At 39.8% G+C, this 25885-nt stretch overlaps 2 protein-coding genes across 11 annotated transcripts in view; one reads left to right on the top strand and one right to left on the bottom strand.

Moving 5' to 3' along the window:
* Window positions 1-10923: 10923 nt before the first annotated feature.
* FBXO48 (F-box protein 48) lies at window positions 10924-14718 on the bottom strand. 6 transcript variants are annotated; one of them, XM_014836749.3, is made up of 4 exons: window positions 14596-14718; window positions 13757-13871; window positions 12071-12728; window positions 10924-11573 (listed from the first exon to the last, which is right to left on the bottom strand). In XM_014836749.3, exons 3-4 carry the CDS (start codon window positions 12374-12376, stop codon window positions 11412-11414), a joined length of 468 nt encoding a protein of 155 aa, XP_014692235.1. In that variant the 5' UTR covers window positions 12377-12728; window positions 13757-13871; window positions 14596-14718; the 3' UTR covers window positions 10924-11411. The 6 variants fall into 6 exon arrangements, with proteins under 6 accessions (XP_014692235.1, XP_044628542.1, XP_014692236.1 ...); XM_044772607.2 differs by having other exon boundaries at window positions 12071-12414; XM_014836750.3 differs by having other exon boundaries at window positions 14260-14714.
* A 103-nt stretch (window positions 14719-14821) lies between these two features.
* APLF (aprataxin and PNKP like factor) overlaps window positions 14822-25885 on the top strand; it is a 91246-nt gene continuing 80182 nt past the window's right edge. The window contains exons 1-2 of one of the 5 annotated variants that reach the window (XM_070512020.1): window positions 15108-15220; window positions 18339-18455. Coding sequence is in view for 4 of the 5 variants with exons in the window: in XM_014836747.3 (XP_014692233.2) it covers window positions 15125-15220 (96 nt within the window). In the remaining variant the exon portion in view is untranslated. Of the gene's footprint in view, window positions 15221-18338; window positions 18456-25885 lie in introns of all 5 variants that reach the window. The other 4 variants (XM_014836747.3, XM_044772603.2, XM_070512018.1 and 1 more) reach the window with 4 other exon arrangements.

The raw sequence follows: 25885 nt of genomic DNA, 5'->3' as shown, positions 1-25885 counted from the left end.
CAAGTAGATAATTTTGTCATATTAAAACTAAATCAAAACGAGAAAAAGGGGAAGCAATTGGTTTCTTCCTACAGGGCCCAGAAGACCCATAACCGAAAAACAGGCCTCAGAAAATGGTTATTAAAAAAATCCTCCTTGACGAGTTAATGTCTATGGTAACACAGCATAATTGCTGTGGCTTGCAAAATTCCAGTTTTATCTTATTTTATCATCCATCCTGCCTTGACTGAACAGAGACTAGGAAGTGTGGGAAAATACGGAAAAGGTTTACTAAGAAGTGGGTTTTATTTATGGTAGCGCAGACTAGAAGGATGCTGAGCTTTTATCAGAGGCCCGACTTGTGTCCCTTGTTTTGCACTATTTGTTAAAAAACAAAATTCAATCGAGTAAATTTGAAGATCTAATCGGCTTTATTCAGTGACTCATGAATTGGGCAGCATCCCAGCTAACAAGTAGAGAGCTACTCCAAGGAGTCGTCCAAAATGGGAGGTTTTTATAAGGAGGGTGGGGTAAGGAAACTGTCAGCCAAAGAAAAGAAAGGATTATTTGGGGCCAGGATGTCTTCTCTTTGGGGGTGAGGGCACAGCAAGTATTACCTCTTCTCCCACTGTGGGGGAGGGGATGGAAAGGGCCCAGGGGACATTATCTCGTTGGTACTGACCAGAAGATTCCAGACTGGCTGATTGAGGTTCCATTTCTGGAGAAGGTCAAAACTGCAATTAGGTTAGGTATTAAATCGAGGTTTGCTATCAGGGGCTGTAGCACAAGTGACATCGTTCTGGGCCTATGGTTTTTCTCTTTAACACCTTCTTTGGTCTCCTTCAGCCTCTGTTGTTCTTTATAGTCCTTACTCTTTCTTCTTTTTCCAGCATTGTTTTATTGTGCAGAGTATTAATAGAATGTGTCAACATTTTTGTAACACATTCCACTGCGCTTTCCATCCCCGGTAAATCTGCAGCTCTCCACCTGTGAAGGTGACATCCAGAGCTTTGCCGGGGAGAGTGGATACAGCTAAGAATAAAGGAGTCAGAGCTCAGCTTTGAAATTCAAAAGACTGAAAAAAAAAGCGTAAAAGAAACAAAAATTTTCAGAGTCAGGCTTTCAAGGCAAAGATCCTGGCACTTGAGAAAGGAAAGTGTCTTCTGAATTTCGAAAGATTCCCTTTAAATAGTCTAGAACAATGTTTATTAGATGAACTACCACACAACAGGGAGGATACGAGATATGAGTGAAGTATAGCATTCCCACCCAAAAAGGTATTGAGATGATGGCCGGTTGGTGGAAAGAAGAGAATCAGAAAAGACTAAAGGAGAGTTACGTGGGGCACCTCTGAGAGGGTCCAGCCCTCCCTTTCTCGAGAGCTGAAACTCCCCAGACATGTTTGAGGATTTCATGGCAGAACATTCTACGTGCCTCCTGGAACCTGGGATGAGGAAGTCCTGTAACAGCATGAGGCCACCACCCAGAGCAGAAAGGGGCATGCTGTGGGGTGTTCCGGCAGAGCGGGCCTGACAAGAGACTGAGTTACCTTACAATGTGACCACTTAGTCAGCAACCGTTCTGTGTTCAGTGAGGACTATGGAGTTGAGAGGGAGGACGGAGCACACTGTGAGACTTAATCTTGCCTATTAAAACTACATCTGTCATTTCCACATTAACTCAGGCTCAGCACATTACTCAGTCTTTCAGGTTAAGGTTGCCAGGTAAAATATAGCTGCCCAGTTAAGTTTGAATTTCACATAAAAAAATGCACAATTTTTTTGAGTATAAGTATATCCAGTGCAATATTTGGGATATACTTATACTAAAAATGATTTGTTGTTTATCTAAAATTCAAGTTTAACTGGGCATCTTGTATTTTTGTTTGCTAAATCTGGCAAACCTATTTGGAATTCCTGTCTCCTTTTCCCCTCCTCTTTCCCCTTTCCTAGCATCCAGGCAGAGTAGCAAGCTTGAGTAACAGCATCAGGGGCAAAGCCTACAGCTGGCATGCTGCTTCCACTCCTAACAGCCTTTCTTGAGAGGCCTCGTTCCACTTTGGGCAGTAACCCCTCCTCTCACTGCATCCTTTGTCCCTGTAACGTGCAGTCTGTTCTCCTGGAACGATCAGGGCTCTCCTGGAACAATCAGGGCTCACGGCACGGGGTCCTTCCACTGCAAGGACTCTGCAGCATCCTCTCTTGGGCTCCTGGCTTTGGCTGTCAATCTCGCAGCCTCTGCTTTGGGGGTCCTTTGCCTTATTTCTCAGCTACTTCTATAGCCCTCTCACGGGGCACAGGAACTTTTTCAGATCTCCTTGCTGTCCCACTGAGCTGAGGGAAACTTCAGGGTTGACTCTGTTTCTTCATTTTTTCTGGAAGCCCAATTCTACATATATCAAACCCCTGTATTCTGATTCATAATCTCTAAACTCTTTTTAAAAAATTCTTTTTCTCTCTGTGCTTTAGCTCAAGCACGTTTCTGTTGTTCTATTTCCAAATTCACAGATGCTCTCTTCTGCAGTGTTCTACTCTGCCATTAAACCAATGTATTGAATTTTCATTTCTGTTATTGTACTTTTCAGTTCTAGAATGTCCAGGTGGTTCTTTTTTATTTTCTAATTTTCTGGTAAAATTCTCCATTTTCATCTATTTTCTTCATCTTTTCTTCCATTTACCTGGACATATTAAACATAATTATAGTGAAGTCCTGTCAGCAAATTCCACCAACTAAATCCCTGTGACTTTGATTTTCTCTTGACTTTCAATCATGTGGTTCTGTCTTCAGCAGGCCTGATACTTTTTTACTGGATGCAGACATTGTACGTGAAAACCTGTAGGGGCTCCAGGTGATGTCATCTTCTCCAAAGAGGGTTCACCCGCCCTCTGCCAGGTGGAGGGGTTGCTCACCTTAATCAAATGAAGGATTTAGCTGAACTGAGGCTGGAGTCCTTTTTGTGGAGCCCTCTAAGGGGTTAAAGTGGGAGCCTGGGCTGTTCACCTGGGTTCCTCCCTCTGGTGGGTCCTCACTGTCTCCTCAGCAGAGTGAGACTGTGGAGAAACTCCACTCTGCTTCTCAGAGGCTCTCTGCTTAGCTTCTTAGCCTCTAATTCCGCAGAACTTCAGAATCTGGCAAATGTCTAAGAAAATTAGCCACATGTCGGACTTGGTGCTGCACCTCTCCCTTCTAGGTGAGCCCTCAAGTCTTCACTTTTGTCTCTCCAGCCCCCCCTGAGACCGCCCACATCTCTCCTGGATTCCCTGCTTCCCGACTAAGGCCCTCCAGCTTGACAAAGCCCAGACTCTCAGGTTTTTGGCAACCCACCTGGAATTGCCAAATGCTTCCAGAGAAAAGAAAACTGCAGAAGATCAGCTCACCTCTCCAGGTCCATCCTTCTCCAGAATCTTGGTCCCTCTAGTCCTGGTTGCCTCAGCAGCTCTCTGATGCTTTCAGCAGATGTTTTCTATTTTATGTCTGGCTTTTCTACTTATTTGAGGCAGTAGCGACGCTGTTGTATATCCTTACTGTCTTTCTTGGTCTTTTTTTCCTATCAATTGTTGACAGTGGTGTGATAAAATCTCATACTGTGATTATGGATTCTTCTACTTGTTCCTGTGGATAAATTGACTTTTTATTTCTATATTTTTATGCTGTATTATTAAATTCACACAAATAGAAAAAAGATTAATCTCAATGGTGAATTGTGTTTTTTATCATTGTATAGTTTTGTAAAAAAAATCTCTAGTAATGCATTTTCCCTTACAGTTTAATTTGCCTGATATTAAAGTACACCAACTTTTCTTTTGTTGGTGTTTGCATAGCATATAGTTTTCCAACCTTTTACTTCACACTTTTTTATATCCTTATGTTTTGATGTATTTCTTGTAAAATGCATATAGTTAAAAAAAATCTGGGGCCGGCCCAGTGGTGCAGCAGTTAAGTGGGCACGTTCCACTTCAGCAGCCTGGGGTTTGCCGGTTCGGATCCCGGGTGCGGACATGGCACTGCTTGTCAAGCCATGCTGTGGTTGGCATCCCGCATATAAAGTAGAGGAAGATGGGCACGGATGTTAGCTCAGGGCCAGTCTTCCTCAGCAAAAAAGAGGAGGATTGGCAGCAGATGTTAGCTCAGGACTAACCTTCCTCAAAAAAAAAAAATCCAGTCTGATATCTTTATTTTTTCATTGGAGCGTTTAGTGTGCTTATTTATTTTAAATGTGATTATGGATATTTTGCGGTTGAAATTTCTCATCTTACTATTTGTTTTCTATTTATTCTGCTTGTCCTGTGTTCCTTTGTCATTTCTTGTCTTCTTTGCATCGGTTATTTTTTATTATTTTATTTTACCCTGGTAGTTATATATTGGCTTATAGTTATATTCCATTAATATTCTTTCAGGGTTTACCATAGAGATTACTTCACATACCCTTTATTTTTCAAAGTAGAACATTAATTGACTTTTTTACCCTCTTCTCAGACAATGCAAGAACCTTGAATTTTAATTTCATTCATCCCTTCCTTGCTTATATGCCATTGTTATCCTGTATTTTAATTCTCTCTCTATATTAAAGCTTGCAGATTTATTGTCTTATATTTGATATTCATTGAGATTTGTCCACATATTTACCACTTTTCTTGCTCTCTATTCTTTCCTACACTCCAGTCAGATGAAATCTGGGAATATATTCCTTTTCCCTTTTAACTATATACTTTAGTTCAAATATGAAGAACTCTCCAAGTTTTTCTTTCCTGAGCATGTCTTTGCTTTACCTTCTTTCTCGAAAAAGGATTTCCTCTGGGTACAGAATTCTAGGTTGGTCGTTTTCTTCTTTGGAAAGTTTCTTTGAAGATAACATTCCTTTTTCTTGTTAAGAAGAAACCATTCCATTGAATTATTGCTCATCCAGGGTAGTTGGTCCTTTCTTTTGAACTGCTTTCATTTTTCTCTCTGTGTTTACTTTTCAGCAGATTTACTGATAGAGCTTAGAGAGTATATCTTTTATTTATCATCTTTGCAGATTGTATGGCTTCTTGAATCTGTGACAAGGTCTTTCATCAACTTGAGGAAGTGCTTAGCTGACATCAATTCAAAATTGCTCCTGCCTCATTCTATCCCTCCTTATTTTCTTGGACCCTACTGACCTATATATTAGAACTTCTCACTTTATTATTAATGTTTTCCTGCTTTCTTGTCTTCTGTATTTTTCATCCTTTTTCTCTCCTTGCTTCATCCTGGATTATTTTCTTTGCACCTGTCTTCAGAGTCACTAACGCTTTCCCCTTTCTTCAGGTGGGTTTACTCTCTTGTTAAACCCATCGATTGCTTTCATTTTATTTTTTATTTTTATTTATTTATTTATTTTTGAGGAAGATTAGCCCTGAGCTAACATCTGCTGTCAATCCTCCTCTTTTTGCTGAGGAAGCCTGGCCCTGAGCTAACATCCGTGCCCATCTTCCTCTACTTTATACGTGGGACGCCTACCACAGCATGGCTTGCCAAGCGGTGTCATGTCCACACCCAGGATCTGAACCGGTGAGCCCCGGGCCGCCAAAGAGGAACGTTTGAACCTAACCACTGCGCCCCTGGGCCAGCCCCCATCTATTGCTTTCTTAATATGTCATTTTATTTTTCAGTTGTAAAATTTCCATTTGGCTCTTTTTATTGTTTTCAGTTTTCTGCTGAAATTTCCAGCATGACTTTTATCTCATTGATTAAAGTTTTTTATTTTGGAGACTTCGTCTGATAAATCCAACTGTGGACCTTTCCTATGTCTGTTTTTCTGTTTCTATTCATGTTATTGTGTCGTCTTGTGTGTGTGTGTGTGTGTGTGTATCAGACATTGATTTTTAAAAGTGTTCATAGAGAAAATGGAAAGCCTAAAATGTTGATATTTTTCTCCAAGGAGGCCTTTTTATTTTGCTTCTGCCAGGTGTCTAGGGCATTATTATTCTGGGATCCTCTGAGTCCAGTTTCAGAGACTGAGATGTTTTGAAGTGCACGGTTTTCCCATGAAGCCCTATGTACTTCAGGTCACTCCCATTCCTAGGGTGCGGTTCTGCAGTCCAAACTCCAAAAAGGGAGATTACTATGGAGGGGGTTACTAGCTCCCCTTCTCTTAGGGAGTCCTAGATTCCACTCGCTGTCCTCATTGCCTTGAAAGGATTTCAAAATCTACTTAATCCCTCAGCTGCTTTTGCAGAAATTGTCAAATGCTCCCATGGCAAGATTAACCTCAATCATAGGCTTCCCTCTCTGGTTCTCTTTCTTTCCCCAGAAACTGCTCCAATATTTCTTTACTATCTTGTTATCTCTATCATGCCTGCAAGTAGATTAATTATTTCCCCCAGGTTTTCAAGTTGTCCTAAGCAGGAAGGCTTGCCAGAACTATCGGCTCTGCCATTAGTGGAAATGTAAGTTCCATGTATTTAATAGTAATTTCCCACAGATTTTCTCAATGTTTTTAATGGGAGATGTCCCCTGTTAGTCCTTCATGTTGCCCCAGTGTAAGAACTAAGTGTCAAAATTATAAGACACTATATTCTACTGGTAAAATGCTTGGTCTCTGAGATTTGGGTTTAAATAGTGGCTTTACATCTTCTTTGATATTTATATTTTAGATTGTCTGAAAAAGAACTTGGAGATGATTTCCTGTGTTATTTGAAAGTCTAATTAATTGTGAAGATGAAACAAGATAATGTTAATAAAGCACTAGCATAGGGTTAACCAAATGAGAATACTCTAGAAACAGGTTGTCGAAGAAAGAAATCTTGGGACTGGCGAAGTGGTATAGTGGTTAAGTTCACACACTCCACTTTGGTGGCCCAGGGTTCGCAGGTTCAGATTCCGGGTGCAGACCTAGCACCTCTCATCAAGCCATGCTATGGTGGCATCCCACATAAAATAAAGGAAGATTGGCACAAGATGTTAGCTCAGCAACAGTCTTCCTCAAGCAAAAAGAGGAAGATTGGCAATGGATGTTAGCCCAGGGCCAATCTTCCTCACAAAAAAAAAAAAAGAAAAAAGAACAAAAAGCAAAAAGAAAAAAGAAATCTTGGCTGTATGGAAATATATCCCTTTAAATAGAGAGATTCGGTGATTACCACCTCAATCAAATGATCAGACTCCCTCACTCACATAGTGGAACCATCAGATATGTGCTTCTTTATGTGATGCAATAATAAGTATATTACATCACCTATGCAGCATAATTGCTAAATGTTTTACCTGAATCGAATCATGAAGAGACAATCAGACAAGTCAATTACAGTACATTCTATTGGATAACCAGGCTGAGTTCTTAAAAAAAAGGTCAATATCCTGAAAAACAAAACCAAAGGCAGGGGGATGCTTCTGGTTAAAAGAGATTAAAGGGGCATAAAAAAAAAATCATATGTATATGTAAACCTTGTTTGGCCCCTGAATTGGAAAAAAAATCTATAAAAGATATTTTGGGGGCCATTGGGGAAATTTAAATAGGGATTATAAATCAGATGACATTATTGAGTTAACAAACAATCGTAGATGTGATAACGACATTGTATATAGGAGAGTGTACTTGTTCTTAGGAGACTCATGCTGAAGGATTTAGGGGTGAAGTATCATCACTGTGCAACTTATTTTCAAATCCTTCGGCAAAAATAAATGATAAAACAAATGTGGAAACCTTAACCAACTGGTATATCTAGGTGAAGGGTATACAAAAGAGTTTTTTGTCATACGGTTACTTTTCTGTGGGTCTAAAATTTTTCAAAATAAAAAGTTGGAGGAACATTCTTGTTTCCTTCATTTGAGCTACTCATTCTCAAGGAAGTTTTTAATTCAGTCAATAAAATTTAGTTGAGTACCTATTATGTATTACATTCTCTTGTAGGTGCCAGGGAATGGCAATGAACCAGATAGACAAGATCGTTCTCTGAGTTTCAGTTTCCTGATCCATAAAATGGATATAAAGTAATAGTCCCACCCCCCCCACCCCCCCCCATAAGCACAATGCTTGTAGCAGAGTAGGCACTCAATAAATGATGGCTATTATCCTGCTCCTTGACCCTGGCTGGCTGTCTGGCGTGGTGAGGTAGCCCCCGGGAGGGGAGGGCACAGGTCGGCCTGGGGGCTTCCATAGGGTGGGGAGTCTGAGGTGTCAGGGGTGCTGACCAGGCCTGGCCTTCACAGAAGTAGCAATAGGTGGAGGTCAGCCCAGGGGGGCTCTCCTTCGCTGTTTGCTGATGGGATGTCGAGCAAGTCCCTCCCCGCCCCTTGGCCCCAGTGGCCTCTCCTGCAGAATGGGGAGATGCTGTGGTCCTGCCTGGAGCCTCACTCACTGCACAAGGAGCTCTCTGCTGGGAGGCAGCGCATGTGGGGTTGGCCCCGGTGATGAGGATTATTTTGGGCTGGTTACTTTTGAAAACTGCAGACAGGAAAGAGGGTCTGAAAAGTGGAATTTACTTGTCCTTTGTTAAGAGACATTTCCATTTGTAAGAGAGGTCTCCATCTGTAGGGGTGTCTCCCTCTCTGCACCAGCAAGAGGGGAGGATGACCTTATCTCTAGAAACTCTTAATGGGGAAGGCAAGGACATCCAGACTTAATCCGATCTGATTCTTATCTAAAGTTATAGGACCATCCAATAACCAGACCCCACCTGCTCTGATAACATTTTAATGACTTTTTTACATAATCTTTCCTTTGCCTTGTAAAGAGATAACTCACATACCTATGCCTTAAATTTAGCCCTACCCTCAACCCATGCCTGCAGCTCTTACTGCCCATGGGTCCTGTCCCCATGCTATTCCATACTATTCTCTGAATAAAACAGCACTACTGCCAGAAAAAAATAAAATAAAAATAAATAAATAAATGATGGCTGTTATAATTGATCATCTTTGTCCTTTGTTGATCTAATTTCATCCATTTGATCATTTTGGTCTTTCAACTCTACTTTAAATAAAAATGTGTGATTTTCGATCATATGTACCACTCTTTCCAAATCATTTCCTGATGTTACTACTCATTTATCTTAATATTATTGGGGCATTTGAAGTTTTGGAGAGAAGATGTTATACAAAGTCAAAGCAAAGATGAAATTAAAGTGGTTAGGGTATATTTTTCAAATTAGCCTTGTATATATATGAGTATTCTAAGGTCTAAAGTTTAAATTCACATAGATCTTATTGATGATTATGTCCTAGTCTAAGGTTGAGTTATAAACTAGAAGTAACTAAAGAAAGGTTTCTAAAAAAGAAACCAAAAACGTTAGATCTTGAACTGATTAAATACTAAACACCGTTGGAAATTCCTTAATACTTTGTCCCAATAATCTTGCCTTTTTACAAACTGTGTATCCGTATGTGCTGTCTTATCTGAGTGACGGCACTCCTTCCTTCTACTCCACCCACTCGTGCTCAGAAGCTAATGGCTTAGTTTGATAACTGTACAGTTCATTCTAAGTCCATAACATAAAATTTATCATTAAGTTCCCAAACTTGCCTTTCAGTATAGACTGTGATCATAGCTTATAACTTATTACATAAAAAGTTATTTTAATGCTACAGTACTAAAAAACCAAACTAAAGATTCTTCATATAACTTGCAAAAGAATACTTAAAACTGATTGGGATGACCCAATAATTAAAAATAATACGTGATACTTTTGGGTTACATTTATTTTCAAGTGTTTATTCAAAAAAATAAAATAAAACATTTCTACTTTCCTATTTTTCTCTTATACCTTTTGAGAAGACTAGAACAATTATTCATATATTAGCATTAATATTAAGCATCCCATACATCTTATGGGTTGTACTTTGCATTTCAATACAATCTTGTCTGCTAACAACATAGCAAATTATTTTTATTATAAATTCTGGGTGGGGCTAAAATAAATAATATAGAAATAATTTAACAAATCTTTATGGAATATCTACTATGTTCCAGGTTTGGGGAGCACAAAAATAAATAAATGGTCCCTGCCATTAAGAAGGTTGCAGTCTAAAGGGGGAAACAGACAGATAAAAGAGACAATTAAAAGTAGCGTGATCGCTTTGAGAGTGGTAATGCACAAAGAACTACAGGAACCTTAAGAGGACCACTTAATCCAGAACAAGAGAAGTTAGGGACGGCTTCCAGGTCAAGATGATGAGTTTTAAAAAAGAGTTTACCAAGAAAAGAATTAATGGTGGGTGAGAGGAAGAACGCTCCCATAGAGGGAACTGCCAAATAGTCCTAGAGACCGCACTGGCCCCTTCCGACTCTAAGAAGATAGCGGGAGACAACCAGTCACCACCTTCGAGATCCAACAAAGGGAGTTTGTATAGAGTGGAGCATCTTTCGGATATTTGCCTATTTGTTAAATACTGGTTTCCTGGATTCTTATCTTTTGCACTATAGAGCACACTTTCAGAAGAAAACCCCATACCAACTAAAATTCTTTGTAGGCACTTTTTCCAATGGTGCTGACCACAGATTCAGAAGGAACAATTTGGTATAGTGAGTACTAGATCATCTTTTAAGAAAAAGAGAACAAAACCTAAAGGTTCCCTGAAAACTATAAACTTTAACAAAGTCAGGTATATAGGGTTCTCTAAAATAATATTTTTCTTTCTTTTAAATGTGGAGAAAACAGAAAGGAGCTGCAAGTCCTTTGTCTCGGTTATCTACGAGTAGTACACTAGATGGTGCTGTAAGGCTGTCAGAAAGAAAGCAAGTTTTACCAAGAAAAAGAGTGTGGCAGTTCTGATGGCAGTTAAGTGTTCTGGAAACTTTCCATATATTTTCAGTCCCTGAGAGCAATTCCAGGTCTGTAGGCAAGTAACAGGACCTTAATCTCACAAGTTTTACCCCTCTAGTCAGATTAGTTTTAAACTAAACCACAAGTTTTTAAATACATTTTAAAATAGTTTCAATGTGTGACAATTCAACCTGATTCCACTGAAATGGAAATTTTTGTCATTGAAATAAAAATTTATTATACATTTAAAAATATTGCCATTAATTTCATTTAGGTAGTCTTCCTGTGAGCCTCGTTATGTCTACTACTTAATGAATCTCTAAGTCAGCGTCTTCAAATGGTTTCCTGAATTTTTAAATTATCATTAAGCAGAAAATGCCAAACTCTCTTATCTTTATTAAAGTACTGCAATATACTAATACAAACACATGAAATAATACATTTTGAAATCACTTTATCAGTATAGTATTTCTCATATAAATAACATTTCATGATTTTTCCACATTACAATAAAACCAGAAAAATATTTTTTACTAAAGTGCAAAATAAAAACAAAGCTTTACTTTTACATATTTTCCACTTAGTTTGCTTTTAAATTTTAAATATTAAAAAGGAGAACAAAAAAATGAATGGATAAAGATAGACTTTTTGCAACTTGAGTCTTTAGTTTTAAACTCTCGAAGTTATGAGATCTGTTTGTGATTTTTCTGCTTATCTTTCCAATTCTGCTTCTAGAATTTCCCCCCACGTATCTGCATCCATCGGGTACATGATTTTTTCTGGTAGGCTAACAGGAGAACATATGTTGCTGTATCTGCCGCTTAACCATTCATGTTTCACTTTACTCTTCTGGTAATTCCTCAGTAGTATTACCTGAAAGAGGTAAACCATCATCGTTAAAGAAGGTAGTAGGTGGTTGGTTAGTGAGTTTTCTTTGAAATTAGAGAAGCTGATTGACAGGTCCAAAAAGAAGACCAAGTATTTACATTAATACACACACATACTAATAAATGTGTCTGTGTGTGTATGCATGTGTGTGTATATATATATATATATATATATACAGAGATAGAGTGAACCACAGTTTGCTGAGGGTTTTGGATAAGGAGGGATGAAAAGAAGTAGCCACTTTCCTTCTGGTTAACAGAGAAAAATGCGTGAATTCAGGATGTAAAAACTGCAAAAGGATGGATGGGGGACAGTGTGGTTTGCAGGAAAAGAATAATAATTCAACTTGAATGCCAAAAGTCAACACACACTGGATGTCACTCCGTATATGGAATCCTACATCCTCCAAGCAGAAGGTAGAGTTGGCTCAAACCCACTGCCATATTGTCAAGAACACCGTAGACGACAAAGATTAAACGTACCCTCCAGGAATAACCCCTTTTCTGATCATCATCTATTTCTCTTTGGCACACAGCCCGTACAGTCAAGCAATGAGGTTTCCATAAGGAGTCGCTGTTCCTTATTGCGTAATTCCAGCTCCTGCATGCCACTGACGCTCTGCACAAACTCCGAATGTCCAGCTGACTGAAAATTTTAAAAGTAACTTCTGGAGGCAGCAGTTCAACAAAGTTATTTTGACTTTCTTTTTTTTCCTTGTCAGCATCCACAGAGTTCAATTCTATGTCAGAAACTCCTGAATTACTGTTCCTCTTGGAGTTTTTCTGCATAGCTTGATGTTTGTGTAAATTATATTCTCATATGTAACCTAAAAGGCAAAGTTTAAACTTAGTCTCTTCAGATCAGACTATAGATCCTACTCTGAGCCAGATACTTTCTGGGTATGATTTAAAGAACTTTAACTTTCTTGAGTTTCTCAATCTGCAAAATGAGGCCAGTGACGCTCTTCTTCCGTGTGTTCTTGCAAGGATTAACAGGGATGACGTGAAAAACATCCAGCCTCACACTGGCATTGCACGTGGGAAGCACTCAACACATGTTATTTCCCTTCTTCTTTTAAAATATTTTTAGTAAATGGGTTTGTTTCTAAACATTTATTTTTCTGCTCCCAAAGAACATTACCTAGAAAAGAGAAATGAGGAAAAAAAAGAGAAGTGATTCTTCACAGGCTATATTTTATTGAATTTAGTAGTAGAAATGACTATTGTGAGAATACATTCGATTCCAAACATTTATTAAAATACTTTTGAAAATGTGTATGATTCAATTCTATTGAACTCTTGAATATTTGTCTATGGGAACCGATGCCTTGTCATTAAGTTCTTCATCCACAATTTGTGACTTAAGCAGAAACCTGATGGCCTTTTAGTAGCATATGTAAGAATTGTTTATCCACTCGTATCTAATAGGTAAGTGCTCTCATTTGACACAAATACTATCTGAAATTGACAAGAGGTTGAGGTCCGGGTTATAGTGATACAAAGTCTCAAATATTCAATTCATTTATAAGATTAGTGTTTTAAAAATGGCCTCTTGAGGGGCCAGCCCAGTGGCACAGAGGTTAAGTTTGCACATCCGGTGGGCGGGGGTTCGTGGTTCCGATCTCAGGTGCTGACCTATGTATAGCTTGTCAAGCCATGCTGTGGTAGGCGTCCCACACATAGAATAGAGGAAGATGGGCACGGATGTTAGCTCAGGGTCCATCTTCCTCAGCAAAAAGAGGAGGATTGGCTGCGGATGTTAGCTCGGGGATAATCTTCCCAAAAAAAAAAAGGGCCTCTTGAAGTTATCCTACATGCCAAGTTAATTATGAACTAAAGATAATAGTTACTGAGGCCATCAAGGAACAGTGACTTACAACTATAAACAATGTTTATAATTCAGGTAGGCATAGCATGTGACCAAAGATTTAAAGTCCAGTTTCAGCTAATTTACCTAAGGTGCATGGTATAGGTTTCTGCAATCAGTTGAAAGCGTGGAGCTATTTTTGCACATAAAGACAACTCATATTTACTTAAAATCAGTTTATTCCATTTTGCACTTGCTTTTCTAATAGGGGGTTCCGGTGCAGGAGCTGGGGTTTAAGACACAGCTAAATACTTCTGTTAACTCAGCTAATGACAATTCCCCTTTCTAGATGTGCTACTCACCTATATGTTTCTGGACTTGCCAAGACCACAGCTGCTCCCATTCATCTGTTTTTTACGATCCAAATTAGCTAAGGTGGTTAGAATTTTACTGTCCTAGTTCGACAGAGGACTTCCTCTTGAGGGTTTGGGGAAGTAAGAAAGTAAACGGGTAAAAACGAGTTCATGAATCAAGAGCAAGTTTTGCCACGCCCCCCCCCCCCATTAATACAAACCAAAGCCAAACTACCATATTCTTGAAAAGAATCTCATATTAGGAGAAAGTTACTGTGCATTTAAATGTTTGTTACCTCTCCCAGGATCTTACTGGGGAATAGAATGCGTTCTCCCGGTACAGTTACTCCACCGGAGGCAGATCAACGCTTTTGAGTATAATAGTCGGGGATGCCTTGGGTGAAGTTCCTAAAATCCTATTAGGCACCTTTCTTCTAAGTCCAGTTTTGCCTGGAGCCTGAAAACCCTCTCTCTTCTGCCCTTTCTTCTTTATGAACATTTTGCTGAATTACCTCTCTAATTAGGTAGGAGCTCATCCCCCTTTCAGGTGTCACACAGAAGGAGAGGTCTGGAGGCAGCGCAGACGGAGGGGCGCTGCCCGGTTCTCTGGGAGCCCCTACCCGGTCCGGACCCCGCAGGGCTCTGAGCCACCCTCCTTGCGTGCCTCGCGCAGGCTGCACCTGCCGCAGTCCAAAAAACACCGGACACTGACAAGTGAACAACGATAACAACCGCCAGCACCGACTGTCACCGCAGCGCGGGGCCGCTGAGCGAAGGCTGCGCTGGCGCCAGGACCGCGGCCCCGAGCGTGCCCATCTGACGTCTGCGGGAAGGGAAAATCCTCCTACCTCCTGGGCCGCAGCGACTTCTCCTCTCGCGATTTAAATCCTGCAGAATTCGAATTTTTCCCCATGGTGCCTTACGTCCCGCCCACTCTAGCCCGGTCTTGCTGAGTCGGATTTCGCACAGGCGCAGAGAGGAGCGCGCACTGCCTTTTGGGATTGGTAGTTTTACCAGGGCGTCTCAGCTCGGCAAGGGACGAGAAGGAAGGCGCCAGAGACTACAAGGTCCGGCGTCCTCCAGGACGGGAGGGCGGTGAGAAGGAGTGGGGGAGTTAAACCGGGGCTTTTAAACAATAATTTTGAGCCGGCGTGAGGGGGGAATCCCAGGGTGCGTCACTGGTCGGAGTGAGGAGGCGGGGCTTGGACTTGGTTTTGGGTCTCCTGCTGCGCGGGGACTGGACGCAGTTGAGCGGAGTCTTTGCTTCCCCTCCCCCTGTGTTTTTCCGGGCGCCGGCGTAGGTCCCGCGCCTGTCCATGGAAGGCGGAAACGGCCGCGGGGTCCACCTCCTTGCCAAGGGGTCTGATCCTCGCCGCCATGTCTGGGGGCTTCGAGCTGCAGCCGCAGGACGGCGGCCCCCGGGTGGCCCTGGCGCCCGGGGAGACGGTGATCGGCCGCGGGCCGCTGCTGGGAGTAAGTGTGGCATGGGGCTGGGCCGGACCCGAGAGCCGAACGAGGTCCTTGCAGGCTCCCGAGGCCCCACTCCGCGTCCTGGCCCGATTCCCCATCACGGCGGCCCTGCCTGTCTGGAGTTTAGAAGTTTGGGGGCAGCTCGTTTTACAGTCACGTTGAATCAACTCACCAACGTTTCCTTATGTTGCCTTTAAAAAGCACTGACTTATGTTATCATCATCGTACTCTTATCCAGGACTCGGCAAACTGTGGCCATGGGTCCAAATTCAGCCTGTTTTTGTATATGCCCACTTACTAAGAATGGATCTTAAATTTAAAAATATAAACAAACAAAAAACCTGTTAGCTCTTTAGAGAGAATAATTGCTGCAAGGGTTGAGGATATTGCCTCTTGGCCTGACAAGGCACAGTATCTGTATTAGTATCTGGCCCTTTGCAGAAAAGGTTTGCCAACGTCTGATCTTATCTTTTTTTGTTTGTGCAATTTACACCTTTCGCCCTCCTTCCACCCCCTTCCCCTCTGGTAGCCAGCAATCTGCCTTTCACATAAGGGTGAGATCATGGTATTTGGCTTTCTCCGTTTCACTTATTTTGCTTAGCATGATACCCTCAAGGTCCATCCATGTTGCAAATAGCAAGATTTTATCTTTTCTAATTTTTATGGCTAAGTAGTATTTTATTGTGTGTGTGTGTGTGTGTGTGTATATATCACATCCATTCATCCGCTGTTGGACGCTTGGGTTGTTTCCAAGTCTTGGCTATTGTGAATAAATGTGAACATAGGAGTACACGTATCTTTTCGAATTAGTGTTTTCGTGTTCTTTGGATAAATACCCAGAAGTGGAATAACTGGATCATGTGGTAGTTTTATTTTTACCTTTTTGAAGAACCTCCATACTATTTTCCATAGTGTCTGCACCAGTTTATATTCCCACCAGCAGTGTATGAGTTCCCTTTTCTCCACATCCTCTCCAACACCTGTTGCTTTTTGTCCCATGTGAGACGATCTCTCTTTGTGGTTTTGGTTTGCATTTCCCTAATAATTAGGGATGTTGAACATCTTATCATGTGCCTGTAGGCCACCTATATATCTTCTTTGGAAAAATGTCTGTTCAGATCTTCTGCCCATTTTTTAACCTGGTGTTCTTTTGTGGTTGTATGAGTTCTTTATATATTTTAGATATAACCCCTTATTGGATATATGATTTACAAATATCTTCTCCCAATTGGTAGGTTGTCGTTTTGTTTTGTTGACGGTTTCCTTTGCTGTGCAGAAGCTTTTTAGTCTGATGTAGTCCCATTTCTTTATTTTTTCTTTTATACCCTTGCCTGAGGAGATGTGGTATTCAAAAAAATGCTGCTAAGACCGATGTCAACGAGGGTATTGCCTATCTTTTCTTCTAAGAGTTTTATGGTTTCAGGTCTTACATTCAAGTCCTTAATCTGTTTTGAGTTAATTTTTGTGTATGGTGTAAGATAGTGGTCTACTTTCATTCTTTTGCATCAGGCTGTCCAGTTTTCCCAACAGCATTTATTGAAGAGACTTTCTTTTCCCCATTGTATGCCCTTGGCTCTTTTGTCAGAAATTGGCTGTCCATAAATGTGTGGGTTTATTTCTGGACTTTCAATTCTGTTCCATTGATCTGTGTGTCTGTTTTCCTGCCAGTTCCATGCTGTTTTGATTACTACAGCTTTGTACTAAATTTGAAATCAGGGAGTGTGATGCCTCTGGCTTTGTTCTTTTTTCTCAGGATTGCTTTGGCTATTCAGGGTCTTTTGTTGTTCCATATAAATTTTAGGATTCTTTGTTCTATTTCCATGAAAAGTGGTATTGGCACTTCGATGGGGATTGCATTGACTCTCTCGATTGCTTTAGGAAGTATGAACATTTTAACTGTTAATTCTTTCAATCCAAGAGCATGGAATATCTTTGCATTTCTTTGTGTCTTCTTTGATTTCTTTCAACAGTGTTTTATAGTTTTCATTGTACAGGTCTTTCACCTGCTTGGTTAAATTTATTCCTAGGTATTTTATTCTTTTTGTTGCAGTTGTAAATGGGATGATATTCTTGATTTCTTTCTGCTATTTCATTGTTAGTGTATAGAAACGCAATGGATTTTTATATGTTGATTTTGTACCCTGAAACTTTACTGTATTCATTTATTATTTCTAATAGTTTTTTGGTGGGTTCTTTAGGGTTTTCTATATATAAAATCATGTATCTGCAAATAGTGACAGTTTCACTTCTTCCTTTCCAGTTTGGATCTCTTTTATTTCTTGCCTAATTGCTCTGGCTAAGACTTCCAATACTATGTTGATTAAGAGTGGTGAAAATGAGCATCCTGTCTGGTTACTGTTCTTCGAGGGGTAGCTTTCAGTTTTTCATCATAGAATAAGATGTTAGTTGTGGGTTTGTCATATATGCCTTTACTATGTTGAGGTACATTCCTTCTATCCCCATTTTATTCAGCGTTTTTATGATAAATGGATACTGAGTCTTATCTATTGCTTTTTCTGCATCTATTGAAATGATCATGTGTTTTTTATTCTTCATTTTGTTAATATGATCTGTCACATTGATTGATTTACAGATGTTACACTATCCTTGAATCCCTGGAATAAATCCCACTTGATCGTGGTGTGTGATCGTTTTAATGTGTTGTTGTATTCGATTTGCTAATATTTTGTTGAGGATGATCTTTATCTTTTCTAGAATAATTTCTTTTAAACTTTTGGCCCTTTTTATGGGACTCTGTGGTCCTTACTTTTATTGTAATAGTCTTTTTCAATAATATCAGTAGCTAACCCTTATGTAGTGTGTAGTGTTTCAAGCATTGATTTAAAGACTTTACATATACCAACTTCTTTAATCCTTTCAGAGCCCTATGAGTTAGGTGCTGTTATCATCCTCATTGTTTAGATGAGATAATTGACCCATAGATTGGTTATTTAAAGGGCACACGTAAGTTTTTGGACACACAGTGTCTTAAGTTCTATATTCTCCATCCTCTTTTGGATATTTAGGAGTTAGAAAATTTGCCTGTAACATTCAGGAATTTTGTAGATCTCTCCCTAAATACATATATATTCTTTCATAACATGCATCATATCTTGTTTAGTGCCCACTTTGTGCAGCACAGTTTGCAGACCCTGGCACTGTGGAGCGTACAAAGATGAGTGAGACGTGAGTGCCTGCCCTCTAGGAGTTTTCTCTTGGACTGTGGAGACAAACCTGTGTAAGTGAACTAATAGCAGGGAGTAAGGAGTGTGGAATATTATCCTGATTAACCTCCAGTGTCTAAATGGAGCCACTGGTGTTAGCCTTAGGACCCTCCTCGAAGCAAGAAAAGGAGTGATAGTTCAAGTTTGTGATGGGGAAGCATGTCCTAAAGGGGTCTGTGTGTATGTGTGTGTATGTACATGTATGGAGTAAGGTTATTGAGAAAGTGGAAGTTCACCTGCTGTTTATTTTTTTGCTGGATAAGTAATTACTTAAATGTTTAAATAGCATTCTGTTACTTTTCTCCATAGTTTATTAACCTATACAAACATTTGAAGGAACTGCCTGGGAGGTTTTCCTTCTCTTTCTCTCTCTTTTCTCTCTGTATCTCTCTCTCTCTCTCTAAGTTAGAAATTTAACAGAGTATGCACTTCATCCAGAAATGACTAATGAGTTTTGATTTGCTTGACAAGTTGTATCACCAACACAGAATCATGTGAATCTGGTTAAAAGATCGATGTATTTTGGGCCTGTGTTTTATAAACGTGGCAACATGTTGCAGACTCTTTCATTATTTTGATCTTTGTGTTACAGGCTTACTAATGTGAGATGACTTATTTGTTTTCTGTTGTTCCTGGTAAGGAGTAGAAAGTTAATCAATTATCTGGTCAGGATTTTGCTTTTCCTTTTCAAATAATCATTCAGTGATAAGATTCTCTTGCCAGGTTTGGCAGATATTAGAAGTGGTTATGAACGATATCCTAAATGCATTGAAGGAAAAATTGGAAGAACAAACAGATCACCTTATGGTTTTTAAGATTCTGGAGCTGAGAAACACGTGTGTTTCTTCTCTGCATTTGTTAAAACTCGACAGGAGAGCTGCTGTTTCAAACGATAACAATACTAAGGATGGGTTTTAAGCTCCCTTACTTAACTAGCATGTGTTTTGGAGACAACTTTCACAAACCTTCATGGCCACACAAGTACGAAGGTTTGTAATTCCAGTGTGTAAAACAGTCATGGTAGTAAAACAGTTTGACAACGAGAATGTCTTTATGCCTCTACAGTGGCAGAAAAACACTTGTCGATAAGAGAGTGCGGTGAAGTTTACTTTTCTGGCGCCTTTTGCTTTAGTGTGCATCATCAGCAAATCCAAGGTCTTTAGTTACTTTACTAGGTTGTAATTCTGTTTTATGATCTTCACCAATAAGTAAAAGGTTCTACAGCAGGATGAGTCTCCAGGGAATTATCCAGGGTGAAAACAGTCAATCCCAAAGGTGACATATTGTATCATTTCATTTATGTAATGACATTGAGGTGACAAAATTATAAAAGTGGAGAACAAATTAGTGGTTTCCAGGTTTAAAAAAGCGAGGAGAGGAGCAGGAGGGAATTGGGTATGGCTGCAAAACAGCAACGTGAGGGATTTTTATGGTGATGGGAATGTTTTGTATCTCGACTGTATCAAAATCAGTATCTGGTTGTGATCCTGTACTGTAGTTTTGTAGGATGTTACTGCTAGGGGAAACTGGGTAAAAGGCACCAGAGGTCTTTCTGTATCATATCTTTCAACTACATGTGAATCTACAACTATCTTAAATAAAAAATTTAATTAAAAAATATTTTATAATATATACAGCATCTCAAGCAAGAGTACCTTTAAACCTAATTATTTACTTTATGGTTTTCCTTTAATTCAAGCTGATTACAGGGGTCAGCCAAGTGGCCGAGGGGTTAAGTTCAAGCACTCTACTTCAGCAGCCCAGAGGTTCGTGGGTTCGGATCCTGGGCGTGGACATGGTGCTGCTTATCAAGCCGTGTTGAGGTGGTGTCCTACATGCCACAACTAGAAGGACCCACAACTGGAATACACAACTATGTACTGGGGGCTTTGGGGAGAAGAAGAAGGAACAGAAAAAAGAAGATTGGCAACAGATGTTAGCTCCAGTGCCAATCTTAAAAAAAAAAAGCTGATTACACTCGAATGAAAACTGCTGTTTCTGATTTCAGATTTTCCTTATTTTGTTTTGATAGCAGGAATTATATGACACATTTCTTTATGATCTGTTTTCCTCCAAGGAAATAGAACAGCACCAGGTTATCTAGTGAGACTTCCTAAAGGCAGATGTAATTGAATCGACTGCTTTAATGAAAAAGAGAAGCGGCCCGAAGTTGGGGATGGAGATAGTCATGGACTGTAGTACGGACTCTTCAGGGGGCATCAGTTCCCCACTTCTAAGAATGCTGTAAGCACTCCCCAAAGTTTACACAAAGTAACCACTCCCTAGCCTGGCAACTTTGTACTGTCCTGCTTGTTGCAGAAGTCGACATGCTGTCCTGGAATGCTGGTGCTACCTAGTCCAACAAGATTTGTCCCTAGGGGTGTGCCGTATATTCCTAGCTGCTGGGTTTTGCCCCTTCCTCGCTTAATTATTGAGTCTAGTGCAATGCCTGGCACATAGTAGGCCTTCAACACACAATCTATTCCTTTTCCGGCTCTCAGCCTCTTACTCTTCCAACTCTCAAAAAGAGGCTACTTGTAACTTAGGTGTAAAAAGGATATCTTAGAGTTTTGAAGTGAATTTAAACATAGTAAAGAAGCAATGCTTCCAACTGCTGAAGCTTAAGGATCAACGTTCATGAAGGATTGTGTTAAGATTTTTCCAATTTTCTTGACCAGTAATTTAGTAAATTCAGAAAATAGTTGATAAATGTATACTATGATCTGATGGGAAGGATGAAAGAGAAACAAGTCCTTGCTCTCAAGAAACTTGCAGTTTTGTAGGTGTGAGAGGCGTAGAAGCAAGTAAACAAACGGTGGTTACAACCTCAAATGGAGACTGGAGCCAGGCAGGCACCTTGATTGAGTGAAGTGGGAGGGAGTAAGAAAAACAACACAGGGACAATGATGAATGACAGCAGTGTTATAAGTGACAACTGCCTTAGTATTGGGGAGGCCGCTAGGAGAGGGATCTGTGATATAGTCCCTGCTACTCACCCCCATTCCCACCTGGTAACAGTGTCATATCATTTTTTTCAAGAGCAGTAAGAAATCTGGGTTTTTAGATATAACCTCTGATTTTTAAAAGGTTGCATTTAGGGGCTGGCCCCGTGGCCGAGTGGTTTAAGTTCGTGTGCTATGCTTCGGCGGCCCGGGGTTTCACCACTTTGGATCCTGGGTGCGGACATGGCACCGCCCATCAGGCCAGGCTGAGGCGGCGTCCCACATAGCAGAACCAGAGGCACTCACAACTAGGGTATACACTGTGTACTGGGAGGGGCTTTGGGGAGAAGAAGAAGAAGAAAAAAAGAAAAAGAAAAAGGTCACATTTCATTAAAAGTTTTGTTTCAATACCATGAGCCAAACAGAAGGATGTTACATGATGCAGAGAGGTATAGGAAGGAACCCACAATTAAGATGACGGGTCAGAGAGGGCTTCAGGAACTCAGTGACTTATTGAACTGATTTTGAAGTGTTAGGACAGAATATTGGTAGGTGGTGAGTGGGAGGTTGGGAGGGAAGGGCCCATCAGGCTAAATGAATGTATGATTTAAGTCTCCAAGATTCAAAAGTATATGGCATATTGGATAATTAGATAAGTGCCACCTATCTTGTGGGATAATCACATTACATCAATGATCCTGTTTAACTTTTACAGACATTGCTTTTATGGTATGTATTAGTTTTGTTTTTTTTTAAGAAGATTAGCCCTGAGCTAACATCTGCTGCCAATCCTCCTCTTTTGCTGAGGAAGACTGGCCGTGAGCTAACATCCGTGCCCATCTTCCTCCACTTTATATGTGGGATGCCCACCACAGCATGGCTTGCTGAGCAGTACCATGTCTGCACCCAGCATCCAAACTGGCGAACTCCGAGCTGTTGAAGCAGAACGTGCACACTTAACCACTGCACCACTGGACTGGCCCCCATATTGGTTTTTTTTTTTATAGGCTTTATTTTATTGAGCAGTTTTAGGTTCACAGCAGAATTGAGCAGAAAGTACAGAGAGTTCCTGTATACCCTCTGCCCCCGTACACATACAACCTCCCCCACTATCACTATCCCGTACCACAGTGGTATATTTAATGAACCTATATTGACATGTCATTGTCACCCAAGCTCCATGGTTTACACTGGGGTTTACTCTTGGTGTGTGTTCTACAGGTTTTGACAAACATATAGTGACATGTGTCCACCATTGTAGTATCACACAGAATGTGTCCACTGCCCTAAAAATCCTCTGTGCTGTATGTTCATCCTTCCTTCCCCTCCCAACCCCTGGCAACTATTGAACTTTTTACTGTCTCCACAGTTTTACCTTTTCCAGAATATCATGTAGTTGAAATCATAGTGTTTGTATATGTAGACTTTTCAGATTGGCTTCTTTCACTTAGTAATATGTGTTTAAAGTTCCTCCATATCTTTTCATGGCTTTTTAGTGATGAGTAATATTCCATTGTCTGGATGTTCCACGCTTTATCCGTTTACCTACTGAAGGATATCCTGGTCACTTTCGAGTTTGGGCGATTATGAATAAAGCTGCTATAAACATCCATGTGCCCATTTTTGTGTGGATGTAAGGTGTCAGCTCATTTGGGTAAATACCAAGGAGTGCCAGTGCTGGACTGTATGGTAGGAGTGTGGTCAGTTTAGTAAGAAACTACCGACTGTCTTCCAAGGTGACCATACTTTTTGTATTCCCACCATCAGTGAATGAGAGTTTCTGTTGTTCCACATCCTCACTGGCTTTTTGAGTTGTCAGTGTTTTGTATTTTGGTCATTCTAATAAGTGTGTAGTGAATTACTTTTCATATATATATTGATTTCTAAATCACCATATTATTGTCTCCCATATACTACTCAACCTGAATATGCCATCCTCTCACCTATCTCCATACCTCTATCTGAGCTCCTTTTTCTGGTAATTTGATTTTGTATGAAATATCTCAGTATCCGTATTTTTAAAATCTCTGAAGATGATTCTTTTGCAGAACCAGAATTGAAACCCACTTTTAGACACACTAAGTAGAACTCTTGACACACATCAGGTCTTTAAGAAATGTCTGCTGAACCGAACTAAGAAAGTAAGTATTTGGAAACTAATTTACCAAAGTCCCACTTGGGGATTTAAACTCGGTTTTGTCTTCCTAAGCTCTGCTGATGTTTTCACTCACTATGTTACCTCTCTTACACTAATGCTGAGGGTGACTTTCTCATATTTGTACAGCATTCATAATGCAAGCAGTATTGCAAGCCAAACAGGTTGGGTGAGGTGAAATTTTATTGGCATCGTCAGCACAATTCTGTCATATTGGCTAACAATTCAGCAACCTTGAACTCGGAGCTCAGAAGCTATTGGATTTGACTTTTTAAAATCTAAATGATCCATGTTTCATCAGTATTGTGGATTAGATAGGTGTTTGTGAGGTAGCCTAATAACCTAATTACTATTTACAGCGTTATTCTTATGGGAAAGTATATTCACAAGTTTCAAAGACCACTTCACATCCAGTATATTAATAACCTTTTAAAGAGAGCTTATTCATAAATTGGAGTCTGACTAGAGAGCCTCTGGCCAAAATAAAATTCATTTCCTCAAACTTGTCCTTTCTTAATATCAGAAATTGGACTTTGGTACATTGCAGGTGCAATAATGTTAAATATTATGTATCAACTAACTTTCGCTCTGTTGAGGACTAGGATCGACATCATCTAGTATTCTTTGTGGTGTCTCAAGTGTTGATGACTGAGCTCTGGATTGTGTGCTGGGCCTCATACAACTGGGAAGCACTTTAGATAAGAACATTTTATGGTTTGTCGACTGGTTTACAGTAACTAGTCTATTCAATTCGGGTCTTAGTTTTAGATTTTATTTACTTGCCACATACACACACAGTTTAAAGAGAGAATTTTATGCAAATTATGCCTAAAATAGATGCCATGTTTCCTTAGGTTTATGTATTTTCTCATAATACAGGCTCAAATCCCATACCAGATGATTTTCTATTTTTCTCTACCATGAAAGTTTGAACTTAGCTACTTTTTAGTTTTCTGTTCTTCATAGAGAATACTAGATAATCTTGTGTGAAAGCACTGTAAATTATATTGTACAAGAAAATTTTTATTACCTTAGCCCTTGGAGTGTTATGTAGTTTATACTAAAAAAAATAAACAAACCTCTTCTTCTCTGTTTTTACACTCATAGGAAGCAGGCTAAATGGGAACATTTAATTCATGAGATATATTATACCTGTCTATGATATTCAGAAATTTCTCTAGGAAAACATTTCAAGAAAAATTAACGGGTGTTGGTTTTTCAGTAAATATTGTATATAGGCAAAAATGAATGAAAGGTACTATTCTGTTCTATCTATTTCAAGATCTGGTAGCTTTTCTGCTTTTACTTTATTCAGGTGTGTTTTTTATTTTTAGAATTTTGGAAATAGTAAGCAAATAAGTCAGAGACCTTGATTCAAAACATCTAAGCATTTCTACTGGAGGCATAAGAAAATCTTCATTTTGTTTGATTTCAGTAAATGCCCCAAATATTTGACGAACAAATCACAAATAGTTATGTTTTCATGTCTTCATCTTTTCTTCTAGCACAAAACTTCATGTCTTAAATATGGAGAAGGGACTTGTACGTACATGAAACATTCAATTCAAAACCAGAAAATCAAAGACAAGGGATCCACATTGTATCAACACAAAAGTGTTATGAAAGCAAGAGAACCTTGTCCCCATTTAAGAAACAATATGAAAAATTCAAGTAAAAAGGACTTTTTCTATGGTATCTGAAGAAAAATTGCTATCATTTTAGCTGTTGCTGACGGAGAAGAGGAGTGTTTTCAGCGTTGTCCTTCAGCATGCATGCTACTACTCAGGGTTTCTTTTCTAAGCTCCTGCTGTGTGCTCTGCAGTGCTTTTAATATTAAAAAGTGTTCTTGTACTTAAATGTTCAATTTAGTTAGCTTTTCTGTTTTCTACTAGTCCTCCTCTGGCTGAACATAAATGAATTTGTTATTAGATGTCTAGTATCAATATAACAGTTGTTAATGTGTATTAACTATAACTGCTTTGGCTGCAAGTAACAGAAATGTGACAAATAGCTTAATTAAATTGATTTTTCTTCTGTAACTTCTGTGACTTCAGCGGCAGTCAGTCCAGGGCTGGTGCAGCTACGCAAGGCACAGGCTTTTCTGTGCTCATCCTTGGTCGGCCTTTGCAAGTAGTTTTCATGCCTCTGGTCATAAGATGGCTGCTGTACCTTGAGGTGTCACATTTAAGTAGGAAGAAAGGAGAAAGGCAGAGGGCGAAAGGTGCATGCCAGTTGAGCCTATCCCTTGTTATCAGGAAGACAATAATCTTTCCAGAAGCTCCACCTTGTTTTGTTTTTGATTTTTGTTTGTTTTTTTTTTGAGGAAGGTTAGCTCTGAGCTAACATC

This window comes from Equus asinus, chromosome 6 (genome assembly GCF_041296235.1).
Source record: "Equus asinus isolate D_3611 breed Donkey chromosome 6, EquAss-T2T_v2, whole genome shotgun sequence".
NCBI lineage: Eukaryota > Metazoa > Chordata > Mammalia > Perissodactyla > Equidae > Equus > Equus asinus.
This window is presented reverse-complemented; position numbering and strand designations above follow the sequence as displayed.